Raw genomic sequence first — 21,979 nt, 5'->3', positions numbered from 1 at the left:
GTGGCTTCCTCCCATTGACAGACAGGCACATGACACACATGCGCAATTGTTTCCCCCAATCCACTTCAGTGCAAAATTCGCCCAACAGCTGACTAAATATTTTATTGGTTGTATCAATTAAAGTGTTAATTTCCTACACTATGCTACAAAAAATGCTAACACTTAAACCTACCCCACAAGTCAATTAGTAATTGGAGCCAGAGCCAATGGTGAAAGTCTTTGCCCGAGGATACCCCGCCCCATTTTGGAGGTTCTGCCCACTTTTGGAGTTCACGCCCCATTTTGGAGATCTCCAGTCTGCATATCTACTTGAGTTTTTTGGGCAGTGTAGAGTAGCACTTGTTGTTTGTCATTTCTCCGATCACAAATGCAGACATGGTTTTATGTTACGCTCCGGCCGGACAGGGCATCACAATATGGTAAGGGGCGTAACATTTCCGTCACATGCTTGAGGTATTCGGCCAATCATTTAATATTTATAGTTCTTGGAAGGCAGACTCTGAAATTCCCCTAATTCCAGACTGTTTAAACACTACAAAAAGGTGATAGCTGGAAAAGCCAGACCCTTGTCGTGAATGTGGGGCCTCTTTCTGAGCAGAGGAAAGCATGCAGTGACAGTTTATTGATACTTTTCCATGTAGGTCAAATGGCCGGAAACTACAGACAAAATGAACTCACCCATTGCTTTTTGCCCGGATGTACATTTCCGTCACATGCTTGAGGTATTCGGCCAATCACAACACACTGGATAGCTGACCAATCACAGCACACCTCGCTTTTCAGACCGATGAGCTTTGTAAAAATCGACACGTTTCAGAAAGGCGGGGCATAGAGGAGAAACAATAATGTACAGTATGTGGAAAATAATGTGTTTTTTTAACCTTAAACCGCATAAACACATTTCATTATACCAAATACACAAAATAATGTTCTTTTCAGCAGCATCATATGACCCCTTTAATATCATTATTAATAATGAAAATCAGACCAAAAAACTAAACTTTTCACAAAACTATTTCAGTCATCCACAATCCACAAAACATTTTATAATTTACAGAAATGACACCTCTCACATATCCATTCCAACTAGAAGGTACAATCTTTTAAAATGATGTAAATTAACACGAGGTATTAAATTATATCTAATGTATTTTTGTTTTTTAAATATCGCTGATGACAAAGATCTCTGGTTTTTCTGTGTCATGTACTTGCATAGCTGAGTAGGTGATTGCTTTCACTTCTGTTCCCTGTAAAACAGGAAAATAAAAGCATTAAAATCTTTGCAGTCTGTTGCCTGTTTATATCAAAGCGTGTGTAATTTATGCACCAAATGGAATCAATTAACATCTTGTGAAGCTAACTGCTGGGAGTCTGTAATAAAACTTCAAAGTGTTGCTTTCAGCTAAAATACGAGTCCATTTCTCCAGTGAAACAGTCATATTGGATTACTGTGATGTTTTTATCAGCTGTTTGGACTCTCATTCTGACGGCACCCATTCACTGCAGAGGATCCGTTGGTGAACACGTGATGGAATGCTACATTTCTCCAAATCTGTTCCGAAGAAATAAACATCTTGGATGGTCTGTGGGATGAGCAAATGTTCTGTAGACTTTCATTTTTGGGTTTAAGCAGCCCGGGCCAGACATAACAGCATTCCATTGATGTGAATCTGGGGCAGGACTACGTGTTTGCTTAAACATTGGTCGTTTTATTCACCACTCAATCCTATCACTCGTTTACTTTCTCTGGATAAATGGATCTGCTCAGATGAATAAATGTAGTACGTGTTCACAAACACTTTCAAACATGAGTCCTTGGCTATCTACAAAAATAAAACCTGTGCGTCATGAGTTTAATATTAAGCTGCACATTATTAGTCTGGTTGCACAGCATATTTTAAGAAAACTTGTGCTGCATGGGAAATGTGTTCCCCAGATGAATATTACAGTATTTTACTATAACTCGAGGTAATATTCACAGTATAATCGTAAAGTGAAGGAAACACTATATAACGGTATTTGTCACATATGTTATGCACAAGCCAATCTAAAAAATTTTAACAACTTGAATGGAGAAAGGCAGAAATCTTTTAAGACTTTAAGGAATTAAATCTGACATTAACTGCATCATAAAATGTGCTTTAATCATGCAAAAAATGTATTCCAGATGCATATGCACTACAAACAGACACCATTCTGAGTGTTACGATTTCTCCCATTCATTTTTATATGATTGAACCATCTCTTCCCATTAAATAGTCAATTTCTGTACTCTGATTGAATGCTGCAGAAATAAAAACCAAACGATTGATCAAATATTCAATCATACACTGTGGCTGTGGTCAAATTTACTCTAGATTTTCCTAATTTCCTAATCCTAACTCTCCTGTCATTTGAACTAGAAAGTTAATATTTGTTAATATTAACTTCCATTGCTGATGCTGTTGGAATGAATGACAAGCATCACATAAAAATCCCCTGTGGATTTCCATAATGGTTAATAGGGCTGACAAAGAAAATTGCTACCGTTCAACTACTGGAAAGTGAATGTGTAAAGCAAATAAAGCACAGATGGGTTTGTTTTACAGAGCACAGCTCTGGTGGTCACAGCCACAGACGGAGGGGGAACATACCTGCGGATGCTTACTTAGGTTGATTTCTTCACCCCATCTACAAATAAAAAAGACTGAATGAAACATGCGCAACAGTCACACCACATTAAGGAATCGTACATATGGAATCATTTGAAGACTAGAGGAAATCAAGGCCCCATCCTGAATTTCTTAAAATGCTTCTGTTGAATTTAAATGCAGATTTATTTAAAGGTATAGTTCACACCAAAAATGAAAATCCTGTCATCACTTAGTCACCCTTAAGTTGTTCCAAACCTGTATGAATTAATTTCTCCTGCTGAACACAAAAGAAGATATTTTAAAGAATGTGGGTAACCAAACACTTGGTTCCCAATGATTTACATAGTAACTCTTAAAAAAAGGGAAGTTTTCACAGTGATGCTATAGAAAAACCCTTTTGGTTCCCCAAAGAACCTTTTAATGAACGGTTCTTAAAAGAACCATACATTTTAATAATCTAAATTTTTTTCCAGTATAAAAGAAGCTTGTGCAATGGAAAGGTTCCATGGATGTTAAAGGTTCTCCATGGAACCAACGATGTCAATACAGAACCTTTTTTTTTTTTTTAAATGTATGGAGGGAAAAAATACTGTGGAAGTCAATGGGGACCAGAAACTGTTTGGTTATCCACATTCTTCAAAATATCTTCTTCAGTATTCACCAGAAGAAAGAATGTAGGTTTGGAATGGCATGAGGCTGATCTTTTTTCCTTTTTGGATGAACTATCCCTTTAACATTTATTTTAGGCAAACATAATTTAATATTTGTAGTTCTCGGAAGGCAGGCTCTGAAATTCCCCTAATTCCAGACTGTTTAAACACTACAAGAAGGTGTTAGCTGGAAAAGCCAGACCCTTGTCAGGAATGTGGGGCCTCTTTCTGAGCAGAGGAAAGCATGCAGTGACTGTTTATTTATACTTTTGTTTTCCATAGGTCAAATGGCCGAAAACTACAGACACAATGAACTCACCCATTGCTTTTTGCCCGGATATGCACAGAACTAAGATTTGACACCAAATGTGACGACAGTCATTTCATTTTAGCCATTTCTCAGTCAATAGCGCCTATATTTTTGCTGCATTCTCTGATGCATGAATACGTAAAGCATGATAACAACTGGTTGCATAGTATCTGAACCAATAGGGTATAACACAGTTTGAAGACTACACCAAATGATGGCTGGAAGATGCTGGTAGATGCTGTAATGACACCAATCTAGAGCCAAAGAGAATATAACAAACCTCTATTTAGTATACTCAAGTAAAGCAATATATACTATATGGCAAATCTTGGCTGCGTGATTTTATGTATGTGTATGTATTGTATGTATGTATGTATGTGTGTATATATATATATATTTATATATATATATATATACACACACACACACACACACACAACAATATCTGCATACATAAACTCACATAAAGTGATTTCTACTATTTAGCAAATCTCACCTGCCTGATTTGTCGAGTCACAAAATGTAACTATATTAATACCTAGCTGTTTATATAAAGTTGGGTATATAACTATGTCTAACTTTATGCGCATACACACAGTATACTCACGTATAGGACAATATAGCAAATCTCAACTAGAAGGGGGGATTCAGAGAGAATGCGTTGTATATAGAAGAGTTAGAGAGAGGGAGAAAAAAAGGAGGGGTGAGACATATCTGTAACATTCTCTTAACAAGACAGAGAGTGTTTTCTAACAATATATATATATATACACACACATTTACAACCTACTGCCGCCTGAATGCTGCTGTGCCAATTCTTCGATTGTATTTCGAAGATGGATCTGACCTCTAGCCAAACCTCCGGCTTTCACGACAGTCCATCACGTCCCTCATCGCTGCTTTGAAGTCAGATTCTGACCATGGCTGGGAAAAGATGTTGAGGTGCTGTTGTTTCTCTACTGGCTGGCCCACGCAGCATCGTACAGGCTGGTGTCACTGGGCTTTGACATCCCAAAGTCCACGGTGCTTGACATTGTGCACAGGATCAGCAGGGCAGTCATCAGAATTTTGAAAAGGCTGATCGCTAACAAAATATCAACTAAATATTAGTAAAAGAGGGGGGGAAATGTTTTAAAGTCAGTGGAATTTTCTAATCTCATTAAACTGCTAAACAACGAACGTCTCCGTTAAAGAAGCAGTTAACAAGCTGATGTACAACAGCATTGACACTAGCTCGATCTGTTCGTTAACTTGATGCGCTCAGTAATAACAATGATTAAACATCTTTTTACAGCCGATTCACGAAATCATCTCATCGATTTACAATGTGTAAACTTTCAATAATTCAGCCGTTCACTTATGCCGAGTTCACACTGCACGATTTTCAAACTCGTCCTATCGCCGTTGTTTTCACACTGCGTGACTATCTGGGGTAGCATTCAGTCGCTGCTGTGTTCACATTGCACGATGGATCGGCGACAGGGGGTTTCACACTGCATGACTTCACAATAGGAAGAATCGCCGACAGCTCTGTCTGGTCCGCAAACTACGTTTCACAACAAAACACACGCGAGGAGTGATAAGGAAATAACGCGAGAACCCGCGCGGGTGCATCAGACCGGAGTTCTCGCAAGCAAGACTGTAATTATTTTAAATATATATATATAGCCCGCAAATGGTCTGTAAGCTGATTTCCAGCTACAAGGAGAAAAAGAAAAACAGATGATGCAGGAGGGAGATGCAGGGAACAGGGATTGGGTGTTCTGCAAAGAGAGTTGCAGGTAAATAATTTTGCAGTAACTGTTATGCTGATGTTGTGGCTGGTCAAGCAAATGTTTGTGCTTGTTTCTGTATGATATAATTGTTCATATATCTATTAAAATACTGATATTCTGGTCTATAACTCCTCCCGAACTTCCCTCTGCCCTGTATCTTGGTCTCTCATTGGCTGTAGGTCATCGTCGATGTGTTTTTCAGTCAGAAATCATTGCACACAGCGTGATTGTGAATCGGCGACAGCTCCAGATATTTAGCATGCCAAATATTTCATGGGCATTGGCGGCGCATCGGCGATTCCCTCAGATCGCGTCTTTGATCATTCACACTGCGTGATTGTCACTCGCGTGCACGAGCACCGATTTGCCTCCGATGTCGGACATTTGTCGGCGATTTCACAAAACCTGTCGGCGAGTGAAAAATCGTGCAGTGTGAAATCGGCATTAGATCATGTTAAACAAGTGCAACTTGAAAAGAGCCGCGTCGCCGCCTTCCGCCATTTTCGAATATGACGCCTCCTCTCCCGTGGCCTCCTGGGAATAGTAAAGTGTCCATTGTTTGCATGCTATGGAATTCGGGCAGAAGTAGTAGGTCATCCGGGTACTTCTCGCCTACTGTTTTTCGAATACTATAGCCTTGTCCAAATACCCACACTTGCGGTCTTTGCACTTGACCACTTGATTACTTAAATGACGTATTTCCTGTATTTGGCCGAAGTGTTCAAGTGAGCATGAAGACCACAAGTGTGTGTCGAACTTTTCATTACCTGATGGGACACACTGTTGTAAAAATGCAAGTGTTTACATAGCTTTATTTTAATTTCAATTTTAATTACTTTGCATTTTAAAATCACCTTCTAAATGTCTGTTCAGTAGTCCCTATAACATGACATAATTTTAATTTGTGGTGCTTCTAATTAAGTGATAAAAAGCAGTTGCAAATGTTGTACAAAATAAATATCACCACAACTCATCTTTGCACCAATAAAATGTAAAAACACTGTTTTTCTACCAAATTATATGTAATATCTATTTATTATATTAATATTTAACTTACACTGGAAAGGTTTCCGTGACCTCTCGCGAGATCTCAGCAAAAAGTCTCACGATTTCTTTCCAGAACATGATGCATGATGGGATACACTTGGCCTTGAATAGCGCTCGGAGCGGTATTCGAGATAGTGTGGGTTTAGTGTGCATTAAGGACACTGCACTTTGGCATTTTGAAGACATGGGACAGACAGCAAGTGTGGGTATTTGGACAAGGCTTATGAATTTGGACATACTACTCGCCTCGCATGCTGTTTTTCGCCTATGGAAGTATGCGATTTCGGACGCAGCGTTTAGCGCAGTCGTCGTTGCTAGGAAACGCTTGTTTTGTTTACTGTGGATACGTGCTGAAATCGCATTTGGTCTCGTACTGTATCGCGTACCTTGTCAGTTTCGTGCGCTTTGCTTGGCCATTTGTTGTGATAAAGAGGAAAGTGTGTCCAGCTGAATTCAATTTGAGTTTTGTTAAACGAATAAAAAAGAAGCGTAGTTTACCGCGGAAGCGGTCGCGTGAAGACCGAAAGGTGTAAAGACCATCGACTGTACCGTGCAACTCCACCGGGCAGGACACCGGCAAAGGATAAGTAACGTTATCGCTTTTTATTTCTTCTCTTTCCTACTACTTGTTTCACTTCTGTTTCAGTTTTTTATAACCATTTCTTACTATGTGTCAGTAAGTTGTTGTTATTTAGGCATGTGTGTTTGGCTCAGTGTTATTTTTTTAGGATTACTGATAAACTAATGTAGTTTGATTTGTATTGGTTATTTTAGTTTTAGTTACAGTTGTAGTAATGTTGTCATTTTATTAGTTTTTTTATTATGTCTATATAGGTTTTTTTTTATTAAGTTTTAGTTTTATTTAATTTGAGTTATTTCATTACTTCAACATACAAAATTGAAATGAAATTATATATATTGAATGTATTTATATATATGTACGTGTATATGTGTGTGGCCATACATACACATATGTAGTTGTTTCTTGGTGTTTGGCTTAGTGTTATGCTAGAATCATTATTATACTTTATTTATTTTGTTTTCATTTAAATGTTTAGTTTTGAAATGTTGTTGTATGCATTTGTCATTTTTATTGAATTTATTTAATTTTCTTAAGTGTGTGTGTGTGTGTATATATATATATATATAGTATTTATAGAGTTTTAGCTTTTAGTTTTAATTACTTCTTATTTGTAAGTCGCTTTGGATATAAGCGTCTGCTAAATGACTAAAAGTAAAAGTAAATGGAAAATATTTTATTATATTATTAGTGGGTGTATTTGTTTCATAGGAAACATATTTGAAAGATTTATTAAGACCAGATGTCAATAACGTGTATAAACGTGGTTTACAAAATTACAAAACATTACATAAAATGAGCTTAACACATCGTAACGTTTTTTTTTTTCTGTGAGAGACTCATCCTCTGATGAAATTTCTGACATCAGAAGGATTTCCAGATGAAAAGCAGCTGAAAATACCTGCTCTTTTGGACAATTTATTTGGATGTTAATTACATTGTGCAGCTGCATCTTTAATACCGTGTGGTTTATATACATGTTGCTGCTGATTGGGCTGACATTTTTGACACACCCACCATTCAGCTGCCATAGTTGCAACTCTTGCTTCATCAGAACAGAGTGTTCAACGCACCACCGTTTCCATTTAAAAAACTTTTTGCACTGTTTTTGTCGGGGCTGAACGCAGCCCAGGTTGTTAGAAAACAGAAAAGACTGAGGTCACAGGAAATCTAATGCCAATGTGCACACATTATGAAAATGGGAAATGAAAAAGGAGTGACTCCATATCATCTTCTGAAACAACAAGATAAAGGTCACCATCTGGCTTGACCAGTGGTTTTCAATTAATTTCCTTTTTGTCACACAGTGCCTTTGAAAACGCCCTCACTGTAATCTAATGTATCAGCATCCTGCACAATGTTTTGTGAAATAATAAAAAACAAAATGACATTTAGTTACTTGTGACAAGAAGTGGTTCTCAAACTTTCTGAATCCACAGCCCTTCCTTTGTATAACAAACTCAAAGTATGATGTCAGTTTTTATGGTTGTTGTATTATTTTTATTGTGTGTGCTTTTTAATTTAGATTATGTTAATAGAGCAATTTTTTTAATCATTTGAAACATATTGAGGCACCTCTGGAAGTCTGCCTGGTTGAAAACCACTGGTCTAAATTGACAAACAAGCAATTAATGGTGGAGTCAGTAATATTACCAGTAAAGTTAATGTTAAAAAAACTCTTCATGTCATTTTTACTGTTGAATAGCAAAATCAGTTCTTTCAGTTTTCGATGTCGTGCTGAATAAAAGACAAACAGAATAATTAAGCTCTATAAATGTGTTTTTTATAATTCTTGCAATATATTTTGGTTATATGAAGTCATGTAATAGCTTTAAATGTCCATTTTATTGTCTGCCACTCCCAAGCATGTCATACTATAAAAGATCTACTGACCGTTTTAAACCAAATTCTTAATTGAGGTATTATCATGAGGTATATTTCTGGGTAGGTGTGTTTACACATGTGGGCATACATATATATTGTATTGTATTAATTTTTATTTTGATGTGATATGTGAATGTGTAGTATTATTTGTTAGGATGTATTTTCTATGCCAGTGTCAAAGATGAATTTCTGTTCAGGAAATCTGGACAGACAATAAAGTTAAACTAAACTAAACTATTTGCAGCAACATGAAGATGCGTTACTGAAGACAGAATCTACTTCATTTATGTAATTATATTATTCCGAGACTCTATAGACAACTTGCAACCTTTAAAAATAGGTCAGACCTCAAAGCTATTAAGATATAAGATGTGTGATAGTGTTTAGAAATGATAACTGAATTTAAATCCAGGCTGGACTATTGCAATGCTCTCTTGGCAGGTCTTCCAGCCACTTCTATCAAACCTCTACAACTAATCCAAAATGCCGCTGCAAGATTAATCTTTAATGAACCGAAAAGAACGCACGTCACACCTCTGTTCATCAATTTGCACTGGCTACCAGTAGCTGCTCGCATAAAATTCAAGGCATTAATGTTTGCCTACAAAACCACCACTGGCTCTGCACCCATTTACCTAAATTCATTACTTCAGAGTTATGTGCCCTCTAGAAGCTTGCGTTCTGCTAGTGAACGGCGTATTATTGTGCCATCTCACAGAGGCACAAAATCACTTTCACAGACTTGTTCACTAACTGTTCCCTCCTGGTGGAATGACCTGCCCAAATCAATCCGAGGAGCTGAGTCCTTACCCATCTTCAAGAAACGACTAAAAACACACCTGTTCCACCTTTATTTGACCCTCTAACTCTAGCACTTTCTATTCTATTTTAATTCTACTTTATCTATATTTATCTTTTTTTTATATATATAAAAAAAAACAAAAAACAAACAAACACTAGCTTTCTATTTTTTCTGTTCTATCTACTTGTTTTTCTTTGTGAGTGTGTGTGTATATAAAATATATATATGTATGTGTGTGTATATATATACAGTATATGTATATACACCTTGCTACGTGTACTGCGTTAGGCTAACCGAGACTTGTCTTGTTGCTCTTTTGTTAGTTTTGACTGCTTTTATTGTCCTCATTTGTAAGTCACTTTGGATAAAAGCGTTTGCTAAATGACTAAATAAATAAAATACGGGTCTAAACAACTGAAATGATCATTCCATCTGTAGAAAACATGACTCACTCCCAAAATTGCCATGACTAACACTGTGGCCTCGTATTTTTTTTCCCAGCTATTTTTGACCAAAGTAATATTACAGCAACCAAAGACTTGTTATTTTCTGAAATTGTAACTAAACCACCGTTAAAAGACACATTGTGTTCTATGTTTGGAAGGCTGCTTCAGAGCATGCTCTTGTGTTGCCATGTCTTTTCATTATAAGCTTCTTTGGGCTTGTTGATTGATAATGGCTCATAAAGCAATCAGGTTTATGTATTTATTAATGTAGGTGGGTATTTTATTATTTTCAATACATAGCATTTGGATTTATTTTGTTTATTCATCGTGACTGTTATTTATTTTAGTGTTTTTTATTTTTTCTAGCAAGATCTGGCTACACAAATAAGTGAAAGCTTATATTCCTGCGATTTTCTTGATACTTCATACAAAAGAGAGACACATCTCTGATGCATGTTTAAATACATCATTAACAACTAGTTGTTCAGTTCGGTTCTGTACCACCATGTAGAATTTTTGTAAATGCTGAAACTCTGTGTGTACATAATTGACAATTGACAAGTGTCCCACCTTCTGATTTATTGAGTTATTTTTGCATTTGATTTAAGTAACAGTGTACTAGTCAGTCACAGGCAAATACTTACTGGACATCTGCAGTATGATCAAGATCTGAAACCGTAAATCAAATATTGCTTTAATGATGGCAACCTAATGATGCTAAACCATATAAATATAAGCATGTATAAATATAAATATATTAATACACACAATATTAATATTCATGTGTGGGCGTTGCATTTACACCGTTTTGACTAGCAGGAGTGATTCAGTGACTTCAGTGAAAAGCTTCGTTTTTTCCCCCCATTACTACTTCATACACATTTTGCATTATTAATCTGACGTACGTAATGAAACTATTTTGAAATAATAAAAAATAATACATTGCTACGAAACTGTTGCATCTCGGAGCGTCGTATCAAGTCACCTTTATTTATATAGCGCTTTATTTAACAATACAGATTGTGTCAAAGTAACTGAACAGCATTAATTAGGAAAATAGTGTGTCAATAATGCAAAGTGACAATAGTAAACACTCATTTTTCAGTTAAAGACAGTTCATCATTGAATTCAGTGATGTCATCATCCAGCTCAGTTCAGTTTAAATTGTATCTGTGCAATCAAGTCAACGATATCGCTGGAAATGAAGTGTCCCCAACTACGCAAGCCAGAGGCGACAGCGGCAAGGAACCAAAACTCCATCGGTGACAGAATGGAGAAAAAACCTTGGGAGAAACCAGGCTCAGTCAGGGGGCCAGTTCTCCTCTGGCCAGACGAAACCAGCAGTTCAATTTCAGGCTGCAGCAAAGTCACATTGTGCAGAGGACTCACCTGGTACCTGTGGTCTTGTCCCGGTGGTCGTCTGAGACAAGGTCTTTACAGGGGATCTGTATCTGGGGCTCATCTAGTTGTCCTGGTCTCCGCTGTCTTTCAGGGCTGTGGAGGTCCTTTCTAGGTGCTGATCCACCATCTGGTCTGAATACGTACTGGATCCGGGTGACTACAGTGACCATCTGATCTGGATACAGACTGGATCTGGTGGTTATGGTGACCTCGGAATAAGAGAGAAACAGACTAATATTAGCGCAGATGCCATTCTACAACATCGGGTGTTATGAGAAGTGTTCCCTGTTCCGGTTGACCTAATTAATGCAGCCTAAAAATCCTTTAACGGATTTGAATATTAGAAGCGTATTAGTGTGTTATGTGTAAACCAGGTTAAAGAGATGGGTCTTTAATCTAGATTTAAACTGCAAGAGTGTGTCTGCCTCCCGAACAATGTTATCACGTGACTCAATTAATATTATTCATGTACCTTCACTATCATCAGAAATCGTACATTCGACAGTTAATAGTGCATTTCTGTAACGTTCGTGCCTTTACTTACATATGACTCTTATGTATGACAAGTATGTGTTACAAGTATGTATTTTCAGCACATTTACATTTTGTTTAAGAAGGTTTTGTTTGTGTTCGTTACTGGATTTACATGACATGCGGAATACAGTGAATTCGATTGTACACTCATATTTCTTGGTGATGGGAGGATACTATGATTTTGTAGCTTTTTGCGCTTCTGTAAGATCAAGTTCATGGTCATTCATTGTTCTGCGGCTGTACTGTGAGTGATTTTAATGCTCTGTAGCATGTTCTTTCCGTGAAACATGCTAGCCATACAGTGCGAAGGCAGGCAGAAACAGTGGACCCAGTGTTGCCAACTAATTCGTAGGGGAAGTTACTAAAGGAAGTTCGATTTGTTGCTAAAAGTTGCTAAATGATGTTGTGATGTCATTGCGTGCATTGCATTTTTGAATGATTACAAGTTTTTTTATTAGCTTGTAAACTAGTAAAACTACACATTCTGAACAATTATAGTTTTAAGCAGTGTATTAGTAGTCAGTATGCTACACTCTAAAAAAAGAATTTACCTGCATTTTAAATTATGCATTGTATTTTGTGTTTCGGGTTACAACAGATGATGGATAACAGATAATGTCCTGGAAAATTACTAGTACGTTTTCCATTTTTCTAGATATTTTCCTTACAGTGTACTAACTGATCAACAATCACAGGTACAAGCTACTAATGAGGTGTATCATAAAAGAAAAATTATTAAATTATTATTATTATTATCAAATTGAACAATTGCAAATAGCAGTAACTTAATTCACGTGATACGTGTTCTGCTAGGCATCTTTGGTTTCCTCTTTTTGTGAAATATAGATGGAAAATGTGTGCCTTTTTATTGTTTGAGCCACTTATCAAAAGTTGCTAAAAGTAGCCAAATAAAATTTAAAAATAGCTAAATTTGTTGCTAGGTGCTTTTGGAAGAAAAAGTTGCTAGGGTAGTCTGAAAAGTTGCTAAATTTAGCAACATGCATAATAACACAACAAGCTATAAAATTGAGGATTTTTCATTCACTCACACTTGAAACACTTGCAGTACAGACGGAGGGTTTATACTGGGTGTAATATTAAATAATGTTCCAGTGAATAATGTTCCACGCCACTTTGATATTCCAGTAGCTACTACTTGATACATTGGAAGACATACAATTATCTGGAGTTATGTAAAGTGGTGGTAATCTAAATAAAACTGCTAACTGCTTTCAATTGAAAGTAGCTAAAACTGGTATAGCTAAATGTCACTAGATGACATCATAATGACAAATTCACTGATCTATATAAAGATGAATGTAGATCAGTGGGCAAGATCAGAACTTAGATAAGGTTTGTCCAAGAAGTTGCTATAATTTGCTGCCCCTTACGAAAAAGAAGTTTATTCAAGTGTGCTATTAGTATACTTCTTTTAAACTAAAAATAGGAAAGTATACTTTTAGTCTACTTTTTATGTTCTTCTCAGAAATGGGCTTTATGTACTTCTCAGAAATATACTTAAAATTACATTTAAGTATACTTGACTTATACTTCTAAAAAGTCTAAATATATTTTAGCTATAATTTTGCTCCTAGAATCCGTGTTTTCATTGTTATACTGTAGGGCACTACTACACATCTTCTGTACAGAATTTACAAAAAACACAAGTGAAGAAGAAACCGAAACAACAGATGCCTCCACATGTATTCTAACACGATCATCAGACATAAAACAGTATCAAAACTATGTAAAATTATGGAATAAAATGTAGACCAATAAAGAGGTAATAATGACTGTCAAGCTTTGGGGTGTTGATCGACTCTATCTACGTTTTGATTATCATTCTGAATCCAATTCATATGTAAACTAGCTGTGTACTCAAAGTTTACTACTGTTATACTTAAAGTATACTTAAAAGTATACTTTTATATACTAGAAAGTGGGCCAATTTAGTCCCAAGGAGTATTGAAATAGTACACTTACAAGTATACTACTAGTACACTGATATTTGTATACTTACTACATAAAGTATACTTAAAAATATACTTGAACTTAAGTATACTTACTAAAATAATCTTGAAGTATACTACTTTTTGGTAAGGGGCGTTAAAGTCCTCCTGGGACGTTCGTACTTACGAGTTGACAAGTCGTAATTACGACGTCAGGTGCGTTCAAGTCAGTTTAGTCGGCACAAGATGGCGGTGTACCTTCTTTTAATAAATTACAAGAAAATACAACAAGGGTCTGTTAACTCTGCTTATAGAAAATGAAGAGCAAAGAATTCGCATCAGGTGTGTTTTGCGTTTTTAATATTTTTAAAAAGTAATTAAAGAAGCCACTTTAATCTGTATCGCATAAAACCGTGTTATTAATTGTTATATTACAATCCTGCCACATTCAAAAAGCTTATTTTTTTGTAAATAAAAAGCCTGACAATGTCACTGCTTAATACCTATAAGTATTGTGATTTATGTTTTACTTTGGCAATCTCTCTGTCTCCCTCTGTCAGACATGCAGTTCTACAGTACTTGTCAATGACAACCCACTAAACTATCAATTTAAACAAAAATTTACAGTCAACTACAGACGCTGCATCCATCGATTCCGCCATGTTTCTCATTGACTCGTCCCCAACTAGGGGCTTAAAGAAAATTTTGTTTCCCACTCGTAATAACGAGTTTGTGGTGGTGTTCATGTGCGTTCAACTCGTAAATACGATCTATCCGACATGATTTGAACGCACCAGTAGTCCCTAAACTTTTGAAAAAAGTCTCGAAAGGGGCGGGAAAGTGCTAAATCTAGCTACAAAGTAGCTAAATTGGCAACACTGCTGCTTTGATGGATGGTTTCCTCTTGACATGCATTGCACAGGATTTGTCAGAAACAGCCATGTATCAAGTTTTGTTTCATTATTGTTTCATTATTTATCAAGTTATCTCTCTCACATCAAAGATAAACAAACTTGTCATTGCCCTGAATTCTCAGACTAAATAACAAGCAACCGGTGGAGACACAGATAAACTCTGTTGTGTAAATCACACTTCCTCTGTTTAGTCACATGGACTTAATTCGAGGACTTTCAAGGCACCACAACCTCTGACATTATATTCAATGAATATGTTTTTAATGTTTATTTGACCTTTCAACAAATGTATACAGACAGTCTTATAAACTTCCACTTTTGTTTTGTTTTATTGCAGAACAAGAGCACTTGCAGAGAAAGATACAGAAGATACATTATAACCAAATAATATATACAGGGAATAAGTTCAATTAATTAACCAGAGAAAAGGTTTCAATCATTCATTTTGTTTTTTTTATTTCGTGCTTTTAGAGTCTCAATATATTGCATTCGTTCAGTTTTAAATTGTATGATGTTAGGTTTATTGTTTGCCCATTTTTATTTAGTACTTTCCACACATAATTACAAATTAATCGCCAGATTTTGTTCTTATACAATAAAAATATCTCTTTAGTGGTCTGCCAAAACTTTTAGTTTTTTGGATTCTTCCTCTAGAACAGTGAATCTCAACCGTTTGGCATACCCGGACCCCAGTCTAATTCAGAACCATCCTCAAGGACCCCCAGAACAATCAATGTATCATTTGTGTCTTTGAGGACCAAATGCAGTCAAGTATAATTCAAGTTAGTTGCCATATCATTTTTCTTTCATGGGAACGTCATGTCAAAATATACAAAATGTATACAAAAATTCATACTTTATACGGACCCCCTGGTCTTACGTCAAGGACCACTAGGGGTCCACAGACCCCTGATTGAGAAACACCGCTCTAGAAGGCACATGAAGTCTCCATGTCTCTAAAAAAATATTGAGACTACTATCAATAATTAAGTGAATGACTTTTATAAGAGAGACATTATTTAACTTCCAGGCCTCTTTTCTCTCAATCTGATTACACAATGCATTCCAATATGATTTGAATTTAGGTATAACAATGCGTTTCTGCAGATTATTTTAATAGAAAAGTTTATCCAAAATGTCGACACTATTAACTCTAATCTGCATTATATGTTGGAGAGATACACTCGGGATATTTTTTGTATGTCGTTTTGGATAAAAGCGTCTGCTATATGCATAAATGTAAATGCAGAATATCACTTGATAAGTTTTGAATAAGGCCACATTTTGCAGTTTATGAAAACAAGACACATTGGTCACATCAAAATTATATCAAGTCTGGGATGATATTCCACATTTTGTCTTTGAAACATATATAGTTCTTTATCCATTTGTAAAAAGCTTCCATGACTCAGCACTGCTCCCGTGCACACTGTCTGGACACAGAGGAGCTGTACAAACATGTCCCAGAGCTGTCCCAGAGCTGTTAGTGATAACAATCAGATTAAATGAACAGATGAACAGAACTCAATGCTGTTATTCTGTAAAGAAAAGAAAAAAAAGGACCCCTCCAAAGTCTCTGGCAAATGAATGTGGAAACCCTCTTAATGGCAGGAGAGGGCAGCACTGTCTATTTTGGGTCATGTTATCTACCCAAGAAGATAATGAAGAAGAAGCATGCACGAGGACGTTTTAAATAGACTCGGGGAGGTTCAGTGACTATTGCTTCTTCGCAAGTAAGTCCTTTATTACTAGGTTTTAAAATAGTTAACCAGTAGTTGTTTAATGGGTTTAAATGTCAAAACTCTAAGGAGGCGAAAGTGAGTTGACAAACGACTGATATATACTATCAAAACTTTTTAAAACTCTGAATCATTTGATTCACAAAACGATTCACTTTTTCGAAGCGTTTCTAAACACTACAGGTTGGCGGCATCTGCTGATCAGAACGGTGCAAATGCAACATCCCAAACGTGTATAATGACTCCTTTTACAAACATAGTGCGAAAGTTTAAAGAAAAAAGCAATCTGTTAAACGCAATCTAAAAATACGTACATATCGATAAATATAAAAGGTTTTGTAAAAAGGTGTAGGCTATTTTGTGTTCTTATGCAGGGCTTGGCAAACTAGGTCAATAAGAAGCCATTAAACATAGTTCTCATTTTTATAATGCATACAGGTGCATCTCAATAAATTAGAATGTCGTGGAAAAGTTCATTTATTTCAGTAATTCAACTCAAATTGTGAAACTCGTGTATTAAATAAATTCAATGCACACAGACTGAAGTAGTTTAAGTCTTTGGTTCTTTTAATTGTGATGATTTTGGCTCACATTTAACAAAAACCCACCAATTCACCATCTCAACAAATTAGAATATGGTGACATGCCAATCAGCTAATCAACACAAAACACCTGCAAAGGTTTCCTGAGCCTTCAAAATGGCCTCTCAGTTTGGTTCACTAGGCTACACAAGCATGGGGAAGACTGCTGATCTGACAGTTGTCCACAAGACAATCATTGACACCCTTCACAAGGAGCCACAAACATTCATTGCCAAAGAAGCTGGCTGTTCACAGAGTGCTGTATCCGATGCTCCTGTACATACTCATTAAAATATTTAATAAAGAACCTACATTATAAAACTGACCAGAGATTAGTTAAATCACAAGTTTGGCTTTAACAGATCAACAATTAATTGATTAAAAAAAGAGTAATATTGTGAAATATTATTACATCAACAACAACAAAATGTTTTCTATTTTAATATATTTTAAAATGTCATTTATTCCTGTGATGCAAAGCTGAATTTTCAGCATCATTACTCCAGTCTTCAGTGTCACATGATCCTCCAGAAATCATTCCAAAAATGCTGATTTGCTGCTCAAGAACAAATGTGGCAAATATATTAAAAAGTACCAAATTCCATGTTGATGCTGCAAGAGCTTTTTATTTTATTTTTTTATTACTAAAGCTTTTCTGAGGTGTTTTTGCAATTCATTTAAACCAACTGGTGAGTTTTAGTGAATGACTGAAAAATCAAATGTCTTACGGATCTTTTGTCTCAATTAAGGTTCATACAAACACAGTGGACAGGAAGGGGAACACAAACAAAATGTATATTCTTGTATCCTGAAACAGGTTATCACTGGTTCACTGGCTTCCATCTGTTGACTCTTTCCTGTTGTTGACTTGTTATTGCAGTAATGCATTATAAGTTTCTCAATTCCTCAGTCTTATTGAACAATATGTTTCTTGTGTAACAACAGCCTTCATACTTTAAGTGTGACATAAGTGACCAAATAAATTATATGGTTATTGTATTATTAATGTATGGGAAGTTTGGGTTTAATGAGTAATACAGCTGAGGAATAAATCTGAATATTTACATCTCTACTCAATCTGTTTCCCTAGTTGATGGACTGGCATGCTGACTGCATCGACATGAAGCCTGTGATCAAAAAATCTTTTCCTGGAGATCCAAGATCTGAATCGAATAAGAAGGGTGTTGAAACTTTGGTGCTGAGCAAAATGGAGGAATCAGGTGTGCTCTTTTGCCCACGGCTGAAATATAGAGTAAAATCTATTCAGGTGCCAGATGAAAGTCCTTCGGATATTAAAACAGAGGCTTCCATCTCCCAGCCTTCAAACTGCAGTACGATTAAAAATTACCACAGTATTAAAAAATACATCTGTAAGCTGTGTGGCATTGAGTATCGGCAGAGCATAAGCCTGGTGCGTCACATGCGAATACACACAGGTGAGGCGCCGCACATCTGTGAACTCTGTGGAAGGGGTTTCCGTCGTAAAGACTGGCTTCAGCTGCACAGCAGCATCCACACGGGTAACAAACGAAAGCTTGCGAAGAGCTTCAGTTGCCATGAGTGTGGGAAGAAGTTTACAGGCTCCACCGCGCTCCAGAGCCATCTGTATAAACACAGAGGTGAGAGGCCATTCACCTGCGCGCACTGCGACAAGACCTTCTACAGTCAGACCAATCTTAAAAGGCATCAGGTCGATTCTCATTCTGACGACAAACCCTTCTGCTGCCCTGTGTGTGGAAGACGATTCTCACGCCTTTTTACGCTGCAGAAACACATGCGGACTCACACAGGAGAGATGCCTTTTTCGTGTCCAGACTGTGGAAAGACTTTCCGTCATAAATACTCCATGGATATGCATTGTAAACGGCACTCAGCTGAAAAGTTGATGTAATGCACATTCATGCATGTCACATGAATTTCTGATTTATTCTGTTTATTTGTTTTAACCATGTTCCTTTTATTGATGATTATTTTCTGAATCTTATCAACTGTTTGATGCCAATAAAGAGCCTTTTTATCAACTTTTCATCACTGTTTTTCTCAGTTGATTACATTTTACAAGTTAAACCCAGCTAATTATTTTTGGTTCCAAGAACCAAATTTCCCAAAACAGACGTTCAAACATTCTCTGATGGTTAGCCAGAAAGTGCACTTTACGTAAATAGAACGCTCCCAAGTGGGTAAATAGCACGTTCCCCTAACATTCCCAGAACTTATTTGGTTCCTAAAAAAATTGCCAAATCGAAACATTAGAGGAGCGTTCTGTGTTTGCCAGGTACATATAAGCACTGTTCTATGAATCTGATACATTTCCATCACTACCTTAATTCGGTTAATACACTTAATTTATAAAATTTTATTTTGCTTAAATATGTCTTACTCTTTTTTCCAGATTTTTTGTTGCAGAGGTTTACTGAACACACTAAGCAACCTTTTGACGACAGACGGGGTCACTGGTCTGTCTTGAGGTGAAGTGAAGCAGAACAAGTGTCTGAAGTTGGAGATGATCGTTACTGGCACAGTCTCAGTGAATGTTCCTTTGAACAACTACATTGCAAGTAAGTGCTTTAAAACTAAGATTAAGCCCATTCACCAGAATTTTCAGAACGAGTTTGTAACCTTTAAAGTGAAAGTGGGTTAACAAACAATATTGGCAATTAAGTTAAACTTAAATTTATATGCACGTATAAGGGAAAGTAGGGCTGGCAGTATTTTAATCGATTCTTAAATCACAAAAATCTATATTTTAGTCTATGCTGTTTGATGCGTGAACAGTGCTTTGTTACTTTTCAATTTTGTCCATTTTTATCACGAAATTCAAGCAATAAATGTGTTTTTGTCGCTCTTTAATATGCAGTTCGGTCGCAATACTCAATCTGGTGCATCATATTCGGATACACGCAGGCGAGGTGCCATTCTAGGGGTGTCCGGTTCCAGGTTTTTTGGAGTCGACTCCGACTCCCACTATTGGAGTCGATGGAATCGACTCCTTGACTCCATTTAATGTGACTGTCCAAATTAGTCCAATCTAGCGGTGACATTACCTTTAAATGAACTATCACCGTTGCTTGCTGTTGCCGACACTTAATTTCACAGAGGGAAAAGTCACGAAAGTTACTCATGCCCTTATATTCATTATAATTCCTTTGTTGCAGAGTCAAGCGAATTATCGCTTTTTTTTGTCTTATTGTAGTGAAGTTTCTTCTGTTCTAATTGATACCTTGTTCTATACCTAGTTCTTCAGGTATCATATTCTTGTTTCATTTTTATGTCTTTGTCTTTGTTTTCTTTAAATGCCAGGGGTTTAAAAATCAATGTTAAAAGGAAGGCTTTATTTTTGTTTTCTAAGAGGCACAAAGTAGATTTCTGTTTTTTCCAGGAAAGTCACTCTACAGCTAAAGACACCACATTTTGGAGGTCACAGTGGGGCAATGAAATATGGCTGTCACACGGGTCAGAATATTCTGCTGGAGTAGGGATCATGAAGTATAATTTTAATGGTCGTATTCTGGAAACCAGTATTGATCCTTCAGGTCACTTCCTGCTAATAGTAGTTGTTAACCAATTTATAGTAATTATTGTCAACATCTATGGATACAACTCTGTTGTGGAAAACTGCACTCTCTTTAACATGCTAGATCAAAAACTTTCATCTGCGTTAGGGAAATATCCTACTGCCTTTTTGATTTTAGGTGGTGACTTTATCATAGTAATGAATAACATGCTAGATCGACACCCTCCAAGAAAAGCAGCTTCATCAAACTCTAATCTTATAGCGTTTATGGATAAATTTGATTTAGTTGACATATGGAGGGAAATGTACCCGGATGTAATGCAGTACGCTTGGTGTAACAAAGACCGTTCAAGGCAATCCAGAATCGATTATTGGTTGATCTCTAAAACATTAATAAATAATAATATCTCTATTAATATTAGCAACAGACTGACCATAATGCCATTTCAATTAATTTATCACAAAATACTACAATTAATATTTCTAAAGCGTCGCTTTGGAAACTAAACCGTTCTCTTCTTAAATATGAAAAGGTCAAACAGCAGATTGATGAATTAATCCAAACTTACTGGGAAAGGGCTGAATCAGAACAAGCTTATGGAAGGAATTGGGAGCTTCTAAAATATGAATTGGGGAAATTCTTAAGAAAATTTGGAAGTAATATAACAAAACAAAATAGATTAATTGAAGATTAAGTTCTTTCACAGCTTTCTGCTTTATCATTTAGGGAACCATTGACAGAGACTCAAAACACTAAATATTCAAAGCTACAGAATAAATTAGATGAGTTGTACAGATCCAAAGCTAAGGGAGCCTATGTTAGATCCAGGAAAAAATGGCTGGAAGGAGGAGAACAAAACTCAGCCTATTTCTTTAGGTTGGAAAGATCCAATGCTATGAATGTTTCTATTGATCATCTCCGAACAAATGATAGAGTTCTTGATAATCCTAAAGAAATCACTGCTTATTGTTCCAAATTCTATAGTAACTTATATACATCAAGATATTGTGATAATTCAGCCAACTTGTTTTTTGACCTCGTCAATCAAAATAAAGTAATTTCATTAGAAGATAAAGAAGCTTGTGACGGGAATATCTCTCAATCAGAAATTCTACAGGCAATTAAGAGTTTAAAAAATAATAAAAGTCCGGGCAGTGATGGTCTAACCGCTGAGCTGTATAAGATGTTTGACAAAAATGTATCTCCTTTCTTATTAAAA

The 21,979-nt window shown here is 36.3% G+C and overlaps 1 protein-coding gene and 1 long non-coding RNA gene across 4 annotated transcripts; one reads left to right on the top strand and one right to left on the bottom strand.

Moving 5' to 3' along the window:
* Nucleotides 1-1,015: 1,015 nt before the first annotated feature.
* Nucleotides 1,016-2,669, bottom strand: LOC107561776 (uncharacterized). The gene is made up of 2 exons (XR_001605907.1): nt 2,634-2,669; nt 1,016-1,247 (listed from the first exon to the last, which is right to left on the bottom strand). It is a non-coding gene; the product is annotated as an uncharacterized lncRNA (long non-coding RNA).
* Nucleotides 2,670-16,570: 13,901 nt separating this feature from the next.
* Nucleotides 16,571-19,250, top strand: LOC107561770 (oocyte zinc finger protein XlCOF14-like). Of its 3 annotated transcripts, none has more exons than XM_016246244.1 (3): nt 16,571-16,658; nt 17,995-18,038; nt 18,336-19,250. In XM_016246244.1, the coding sequence occupies exon 3, from the start codon at nt 18,339-18,341 to the stop codon at nt 19,134-19,136; it is 798 nt and encodes a 265-aa protein (XP_016101730.1). In that variant the 5' UTR covers nt 16,571-16,658; nt 17,995-18,038; nt 18,336-18,338; the 3' UTR covers nt 19,137-19,250. The 3 variants fall into 3 exon arrangements, with proteins under 3 accessions (XP_016101730.1, XP_016101729.1, XP_016101728.1); XM_016246243.1 differs by having other exon boundaries at nt 17,995-18,062; XM_016246242.1 differs by lacking the exon at nt 17,995-18,038.
* The last annotated feature ends 2,729 nt before the right edge of the window (nt 19,251-21,979 follow it).

This window comes from Sinocyclocheilus grahami, unplaced genomic scaffold, assembly GCF_001515645.1.
Source record: "Sinocyclocheilus grahami isolate Dianchi unplaced genomic scaffold, SAMN03320097.WGS_v1.1 scaffold791.1, whole genome shotgun sequence".
In the NCBI taxonomy this organism is placed as follows: domain Eukaryota; kingdom Metazoa; phylum Chordata; class Actinopteri; order Cypriniformes; family Cyprinidae; genus Sinocyclocheilus; species Sinocyclocheilus grahami.
The sequence above is the reverse complement of the archived record's forward strand: the minus strand, read 5'-3'. Positions and strand labels throughout refer to the sequence as shown.

What these genes read in the sequence shown, in the direction of transcription:
- LOC107561770 (XM_016246242.1), top strand. Translation starts at nt 18,339, where the DNA reads ATGGACTGGCATGCTGACTGCATCGACATGAAGCCTGTGATCAAAAAA.